This window comes from Saccopteryx bilineata, chromosome 2 (genome assembly GCF_036850765.1).
Source record: "Saccopteryx bilineata isolate mSacBil1 chromosome 2, mSacBil1_pri_phased_curated, whole genome shotgun sequence".
NCBI classification, from domain to species: Eukaryota; Metazoa; Chordata; class Mammalia; order Chiroptera; family Emballonuridae; genus Saccopteryx; species Saccopteryx bilineata.
Window position 1 is genome coordinate 304551272 of NC_089491.1, and position 8798 is coordinate 304560069.

The window sequence follows — 8798 nt, forward strand, 5'->3', positions numbered from 1 at the left end:
CTCACCCTCCCCTTACACCCTTTCCCAGCAGAGCTCCTTCCAAGTTCCCCCTCAGGCACCAGGAACCCACCCCCAGGGTCTTTTGAGTAGAGCCCAGCTTGGCCCTGGTTCATAGTCTGCTGCTCCTTCCCACATCCACCCAGACACTCCAGCATCAGCCGGTTCCGGCCAGCCAAGAAGGGAAGAAATGGTATCAGTGACCCACATCCTTGGGCCAAACAGGCAGCCCGTGAGACACCTTGGATAAATGTATTCATCAGACAACTTTTCAGTGACTACCTCCAAGGGCTGAGTCAACCAACCTCAGAGCTGGCTCAGATTGAGGAGAACGGAGGGGAACAAAGAGTATAAAGGCTGACATCACCATTGGCCGGGTGCACAGAAAGTTCCATTCCCAGCTAGGAGTTCAGCCTGCTTCCCCAGCCTGAACCTGAAGTCCAGGTGGGCCTAGGCTGGAGCTCTAGATTCTCTGGGACTTGGGCCTCCCTTGCAGCTTCTGACTGAAGCCACAATGTGGGGAAAGAGGTGGAATCTGGGAATCCAAGCTTCTGAAAGAAAAGATCTGGCCCCATCAGAAGAGGCCTCGGTGACTTTAAGAGCCCGCCTTCTTGGCAAAGCCCCACTTCCTCCCTGCCTTTCAGAGCAGCCACCAGCCAACACTCCAGTGAGAAGTGGTGTGCTCTGCTGCTATTTTCGTGTTCGGCTGCCAGGGCTCTCGGGGCTGCTTATTTGTCCGGCTTCCCCTCCAAAGTGAGTTTTGTGAATCATTTTTGAGACCCACTCAGAACATTCCTTTCCTTTTGTCTCCCTGCCCGACACTTCTAGTTGAGCTCCACCTATGGGAAGATTGGTGTGAAGGTCTTCTTGGTGAACATTCACGGTAAGAGAAGCAGGACACTTAGGAGATTGAGAGGCTGGCAAGGGGGTCAGGTGGGAACAGGTTGGGGGGATGCTGAACAATGAAGGGGATGGAAACGAGAGCACCCGTGCATCTCCCCCAAACAGCTGCCTGCTCCTAAGAGCTCCAAATACAGGTCAGAAGAGACTGGCCAGATTGTGTAAACATCCCAGGGGTCTCAACAGCACAGTGGGAGATCATGGAGTTAATAAAGGACAAGTAGGATTCTAAATTTGCCCGACCACTAATTTGCCGTAATCTTTGGCCAAGTGACTTTATCTGTCTAGGGATCAATCGTCACCAATGTAAAATAAGGTTGACTAGATGAATTTGGAGGTCTTCTGTAAATATGAAATCCACGAATAATAAAACACAAACATACCATTGCTGCTCCCCAGGGAAGGCAGATAGGCAGTTTTATATGCACGCAGTCCCCATGAGAGCACGTAAGTACAGCTGGAGGGCAGGTCCACAGAGCAGCGCACTTTCATCAGCAGCACACACTTAGCATTCAGGGACATGGGCACACAGCAAGCACACAGAAACACACAAGAGAATGTGAAGAGACACATATTCATATGCCCTGTTTCCCATGGAGGGTCAGAGCCTTTCCCTGGGGCCTGTCCGACTTTAGAACTGGCCTGAGCATGTCCCAGGCTTGACAGAGGCCTTGCTCTGGGAGAGGGAATCGGTGATGGTAATGATGTGCTGAGACATGCGCCAGAGTTAGAATCTGGAGGGTCCCCACCTCACTGACACTCCTTGGGAAATCAGCTCTAGGCTTTGGTAGGAGTAAGAGGTCTGCCACACTGGAAGTTGCAGGTAAGTCCTGGGTAAGCAGGAAGAAGGATGGACTCTCAGAGGATAGAACTGGCAGCAGCCTCCTTCCTCATGAACGTTTTAGCCTTTTCCTCTTGAATGGCTACAAAGCATCAACTCCCAGAATCAAACTGCTTCTTTCTGCACTGGGTTGAAAGTTCAGCATCCTCAAGCTCGTGTTGCCCTCTGCTGCCCAGAGCTGATATTGCAAGGCCAATGCCACGGCCCTCAGAGGCCTTATGAGAGCAACCCTCATGCCTTTCTAACATATCCTCTCACCAACTTCCCCCACCCCCATCTTCAGTCCGCAGTGGCTGTTTGCTTTCTGAAGATGGCCTTTTCCTCCTTCCAGCTCAGGTGTACAATGACATTAGCCATGGAGGCGTCTTTGAAGATGGGTGTCTAGAGCGCAGCCACCTCTTTCCCAGCATACACGACGCAGTCCTCTTTGCTCAGGCAAATGCCAGAGAAGTGGCCCCAGGACATGACTTCCAAGGGGTAAGGTCCAGACACCTGGGGAATCTTAGGCCCCAAGGCACTGAAATACTAGGACCATGGGGCGTTAGAAAGAACACAGGAGAAGTTTGGTGTTCCAAAATCAATTCTGAACCACAGTTTCCTTACCTGTAGAATGGATCCCCTAAACTAACATTTCCTACCTCAAAAGGTTTTTCTTTTGTTTTTGTTTTAGGAATAACTGATAGTTGTATCTTTTATCTCACTTGAAAGCATGTTGTATACTGTAAAATCTTGTATTAATATTCATGCCCAGATAAGAACAAAAATAATAAAAAAGAAAGAAATGGGAAAAAAATGAATGTCCAGGTCACACAAATACTCATTAGAGTATTTAGCGATGCCCATTGCTGGCATGGCTCACTCCTCCTCCTTCCTTCTAGAAGAGGCTTGTGGGGGGAGGGGAGTAAGCCTGCCTAGGTTTTTTCCCTTCTTTTCCAAGTGAGAGGAGGGGAGATAGACAGACTCCTGCATGTGCCCCAACCTGATCCACCTGGCAACCCTGGTCTGGGGCCAATGCTCTGCCCATCTGGGGCCATGCTCGCAACTGAATTAATTTAACACCTGAGGCAAGGCCACAGAGCCATCCTCAGCACCTGGGGCCAACTTGCTCAAACAAATCCAGCCATGGCTGCAGGAAAAGAAAGAGAGAGAAGGGAGAGGGGGAAGGGTGGACAAGCAGATGGCCACTTCTCCTGTGTGCCCTGACCAGAAATTGAACCTGGGACATCCTCAGACTGGGCTGACGCTCTGCCACTGAGCCAACCAGTCACGGCCTAAGCCTGCCTGTTTTAATTGAACAGACCTTGGAGATTTTAAGCTAGTGATAAATGAAGAGACTGGATCCAAGTTTTGTCTGTCTCTTGACATTTACCGTATTTCCCCATGTATAAGATGCTCCCATATGTAAGACACACCTTAATTTGGGGGCCCAAATTTGAAGAAAAAAATGTATTACATAAAGTTATTGAACTCAAGTTAATTCATCATAAAATTCATACAACTTCTCATCACTGTCAAAACTGCCATCCATTAGCTTGTCCTCACCTGTGTCTGATGATGAATCACTGTCTTCAACACTGAGCGCCAAAAACAAGCACAAAAATGTGGGAAATGCAAGTAAAAAAATCTACAACCACTGTATAAGACGCACCCAGTTTTAGGCCCTAAATTTTTTGGAAGAAAAAGTGCATCTTATACATGGGGAAATACAGTAATTCTCTAGCTCAGTAAGTGACATGCAAATGAGCTACAAATAACACTGTTAGGACTCCCTGTAAAACTAGGGAAGCAGAAAAAGCTCACCTCACTGGGAGCCTTGCCCAGGCCTTCCCTGCAACCCCCCACCTCCCAGAATCTCCTCCAGCTCAGCTCCTGCCCTTGGCCCCTCAAGACTCTGTGTCCTGGCCCTCAATTCAACCCTCCCCTGCTGTCTGTGGGTCATAGGAAAGCCTTTTCTGGCTCTAGAGCAACCATTTGCTCTTTGCTTTAAGAGGCTGATGAAGGTGAAGACATCTGCTCTCAGTACTGAAAGACTGCCCATGAATACACAGGACCTCGGCTCCTGCCATCGACACGTGGGGGGAAGCCACGCAGGAAGACAGTTAATAAACCTGTCTACATGTCAAAAAGAGGGAGGTTCTGGAAGAATCCTCCTTTGTTATTGTACAAATCATGTCCAGTTATTACAGGTTATATATTTAAAATAATTTATATTATATGCAATATATTTTCATGATATAGAATATATTCATATATCAATTACACCATGACCTTTTCAACAGCATGGCAAGTAGAAAGCCAGCAAAGTGAGTGTGATTATTCTACTTTTACAGATGAGGAAACAGGGAAATAGATAACCCGAGCTTAGGCAGCTGGCCATTTGTCGTTGTAAGTTAGGCAAACCCTCCTTGTCTGTACAATGCCCACAGAGGGCAGACCCTGATGCTCCCCTGAATGCTGCAGGGAAGACCAGAGCGGGGCTGTACCTTGTGAAGCAGATAAGAAAGGGGAGGGCAGGGCTAGGAGAGAAGTTATGCACCAGAAAACATGGTGCCCACCCAAAATCTGCCGCTTGCACCAGCCTTTGTCATTCAGTCGCCGAGTCCATTCTGTACTGGTTTTTCCTCTCTAGGCTCCAATGGACCCTGAGGTCTCCTTTTGTGATTCGGAGGAGGAGAGCCCCAGCTACTGGGACTTAGAGCAGGTGAGCTAACGGGCAGGGGGCAGGGATGAAAAGGAGAAGGAAGGAGACCCTCTTTTTTTTTTTTTTTTTAATAAATTTTTATTAATGGTAATGGGATGACATTAATAAATCAGGGTACATATATTCAAAGAAAACATGTCTAGGTTATTTTGTCATTAAATTATGTTGCATACCCCTCGCCCAAAGTCAGATTGTCCTCCGCCACCCTCTATCTAGTTCTCTGTGCCCCTCCCCCTCCCCCTAACTCTCTCCCTCCCTCCCTCCCATGTCCTCCCTCCCTCCCCCCACCCCTGGTAACCACCACACTCTTGTCCATGTCTCTTAGTCTCATTTTTATGTTCCACCAATGTATGGACTCATGTAGTTCTTGTTTTTTTCTGATTTACTTATTTCACTCCTTATAATGTTATCAAGATCCCACCATTTTGCTGTAAATGATCTGATGTCATCATTTCTTATGGCTGAGTAGTATTCCATAGTGTATATGTGCCACATCTTCTTTATCCAGTCTTCTATTGAAGGGCTTTTTGGTTGTTTCCATGTCTTGGCCACTGTGAACAGTGCTGCAATGAACATGGGACTACATGTGTCAGATAAGGGCCTAATATCCAAAATTTACAAAGAACTCATAAAACTCAACAACAAACAAACAAACAATCCAATAAAAAAATGGGAAGAAGACATGAACAGGAGACCCTCTTAGATCCAAGATATTCAATGAGCTCTCTCACCTCCAGGCTAGAACAGTCACCTTGAAGTCGACAACGTTTTTTCCTCACTTTCTTTTAATAGCAGATCTTAATTCTTCTCACTCTCTGAAAGTCATGGGCTGGGAGGAGGGCACTGGACCTAGTCCTAGAGAATGAACATCTATTCTTAACTCTCTAACACATCAGTCACATGATCCTGGGCAAGCCACATAACAACACAGGCCCCAATTTTTATCATTGCAGAATAAGGAAAATGTGGGTGATACCTGTCCCACCCACCTCACAAAATTAGCAGGGGATTCATTTGTTTTTTCCTTAATTCAACAAATATTTATGGAGTGCCAACTGTTTGCTTACACAGTTCCAGGATGGGCATATAGCCACGAACAAAACAAAGACTCGTGCCCTTAAAAAATTTAGAGTCTGGTAGAGTCAGATGAATTCTAAGGATGCAAATTCTAGTGGGACAAATATTACAGCATGTGGACAAGCTTTATAAACTAAGAACTATGCAGATGGGAGAGGTTAGTATCCCCGCAAGGATTTGTGGTCCCAACAGGAAGAGTAGCGCTAAATTAAAGGAAATCAGATAGAAATAACATTTAACTTTATGCTTCTTCCTATTTTTTGTGGGCTTGAGTCCCACAGTCCTCTGATCACACCTCTGGGAGGACTGATGGCATGCAGGAAACATTAAGAAATACAGCCAGAGCCTCAAAGACTTGGCAGGCTGATTGCTAAGCCACCCTGGAATGTCCAGCATGTTCCAAGACTCCTGGGCAGGACCAAAATAGTTTAGCAGAGCCAGAAAGGACTAGGGAGCTTGCCTGATCTCAAACCTCATTCTACCCAGGGAAGAAAGTGAAGCTACAAAAGGGGAGGGGAATGTGGAAGGTCACAACACATTGGAGGACACTCCAAATTAGATGCCTGTCACCTTTGGAGCCATTTCTCCCTCAGGCTGACCCTGCCTCTCCCCTGTTCTCTCTCACATCCACACACTCACACTCACTCACAATGCTGCTTTCTGGCCAGCTCACCCCTTGGTTGCAGCCACTCTGAACCCAACAGGTCTAACATAGCTCCGTCAACTCCCCCTTCCTGCCCTGCAGGAGCTGTTCGGGAGCATGTTCCACGCGGAGACTCTGACTGCCCTGTGAGGGCCCGACAGTTCCCATGCTGCCTCCAGAGCGCATGGCACCTGGGACTTCGTGAAGGATGAGCCTGGGATCCGGGCGGATGGCGGGTAGAGGGAGCGTCTCCACCGGGACTCGGCTCCTCTCTATTCTCCTCCGCCTCTCTGGTTCCCCCACCTCCCTCCTGGCATCTCTACAGCGAGCCAATCTCAGAAGCAGGTAGAGCAGTCTCTTCACCCTTCTGCTCACCCTCACGGCCCAGCCAGAAAGCGTCCTGTTTGCTCCCTGTGGCTGACGGAGACCCTGACTTCTGGGCGTAAAGCACGAGCCAAGAACAGAGGGGAAGTGCGGCTGCTGACCTAGAGTGTAAGCTTCGGGAGTGTCCTCCTGCCGGAACGCCTTGGTGTCAAATGGTGTCAAGCTGTCACAAGGCACCAGGACAGACTTGCTTAAGACTCTGCCACTTGCCCCCTCCAGCTGCCCTCTGTTCCTGGTAGCTCTGCACCTCTGGGGCCATGTGCTCCCACAGCCCAGGAATCTCGGTCTTGGTGACGGGGCCACTTCTTCCTCATCTCCAGGCTGCTGGGACCTCCAGGCTATTCAGCACATAAGACTCAAGCCTGGGGAGTAGCCAGGGCCCTCGAGGCCGGCAGAGCTGCCTCCGCAGGGGCAGCCCACCAAGGTAGCCGCCCCATCTTTCTGAAACGTGACCACTGCCCCCCGCCCTCAGGGGCTGCTCCCTTGCACTCGGGATGGTAGGGATTCAAATGGGAGAGGAGGGTCGCTGGCAGAATTCTCTGGCAACCTAGCAACAGGTACCAGTTATTCTGCACAAAAGCTTTTGAGATTCCCTCTTTGTACCAAAGAAGGGGGTGGGAGTGTTAGTGCCAACTTAAGACAAACTAGTGAGACCTGAGTGGGCCCTGACAGTTCCTCCACCCTCAGAGTCCGTCAGAGACATGCCTCCCCTGCTTGGGAGAGCTGCCTGTCTTTCTTCACTTGGCACAGAGCCCATGAAGTTAACTCTTCCTTATCAGCTTGGGGCCTAAATACTTCAGCCAGGCAAGGGAGAACGCTCCCCAATGACCAGCTTCATCGCCCAACTAAGCATAGAAGATGGAGAAGGGCTGAGCCAGAATGAGTTTCCTTCCACAGGGATTCCTTAACAAACTCAGGACCTCAGGCCACCTCCCTCTAGGAAAGATGACAAGATGGGTTCAGTTCTCCATGGAGGTATGGAGGTAAATAGAAGAACCACACTGTGACTTTAAAAAACAACTAGATTCCATATGCAAGTGCTTGGGGAAACTTCCATGGATGTGCACAGAAAACCTCTGGGCCTCCCCCTTGGCTTCTCCCAAGCTCCTTCAACCTAATGACCCCTGCCCAACAGGTTGGGCTGGCCCAGCCTGGAAAAACATCCTAATTCCTAACTTCAGTCTGCCCTGCATTGTGTGTCTGTGTGTTGAGTAAGCTGGTCAGCTAACAAGTCTTCTTAGAGTTAAAGAGCTGACAGGTTTTGGCCAAGCACTGCTTCTCCATGAATCATTATGCTATGTCATCTGGCTGCCAGTGGAACTCAAAGCTTGGGAGGTGGAAGACAATGTTATCCGGGATTCACCATGTCCAGCACCCAAAGTGCCAAATTCCAGGAAGACAAGGCCTTAGCCAATGACAAATCACCCTCCCCTACTCCACCTCCTTCACAGTCTAGCTCAGGCCTCGGAGGTGGAAAAAGATCACAGAGTCTCAGGATATCCCCACTCAAGACCTTTGAACCAAGCGTTCCTATCTCTTGAGGATTTAATGAAGTCGCCATTAACCATGAGGCCAGCCCCAGGCTGAAAGAGGATTGCTGACTCACAATGGCCTGGACTTGGGGTTCAAGGAAAAATCCTACGATGGTATCAGCATTCCCAGGGCCCACAGTGGAGGTAGATTGGAATTGGAAACACATGGAAGTGGAGGAAGACATTTTAAAAAAACTTCACTTTTAGAGTACTTTGGAAAGAACACAGATTCACACAGACCATGCTCCGGAAATGACTGAAGCAGGATAGGACTGAAAGGTAGTGAAAGAATCCAGAATTTCAATACTTTTAAATGTTCTTAGTGACACTGACCTGTGATGATATCATTCCCGGGGAAGGCCGGGACTCAAGATATTTGTGTAATTTATTTAATTTAAACGCATTCTTCTTTTGTTCATTTTGGTAATAAAGTGCTTTTGAAATATGAGCCATTGCATGTGTTTGGGTGGCTTTCTAGAGAGGCAAAATAAATCATCTCCAGGAAAATCTGTCCTTGCTTTGCACTGTCCTGGGGGTAAGGAAGCAATAGGAGCTGAGACTTAACCATGAAGAATGAATGAACTCCGCGATCCAGCTAAAGAGCCGAGACTGGGGTAAGGAGATGGGGGTAAGGGGTCTGCATGCTCAGGACCAGTTCCCAGAGCCCATTCTGTGATTCCTGTGGCTATCAGAGCAGTGGAAGACCCATCCTCTCCCTGTCTA

General features: G+C 48.5%; 1 protein-coding gene across 2 annotated transcripts in view; it reads left to right on the top strand.

Moving 5' to 3' along the window:
• The window catches only part of SLC26A9 (solute carrier family 26 member 9), a 30815-nt gene extending 22311 nt beyond the window's left edge, over positions 1-8504 (top strand). For both annotated transcript variants that reach the window (XM_066261532.1, XM_066261533.1), the window contains 4 exons: positions 826-880; positions 2070-2215; positions 4368-4439; positions 6262-8504. In XM_066261532.1, coding sequence (XP_066117629.1) covers positions 826-880; positions 2070-2215; positions 4368-4439; positions 6262-6309 — 321 coding nt within the window. In that variant the 3' untranslated portion in view covers positions 6310-8504. The remainder of the gene's footprint in view (positions 1-825; positions 881-2069; positions 2216-4367; positions 4440-6261) is intronic.
• Positions 8505-8798: the final 294 nt, after the last annotated feature.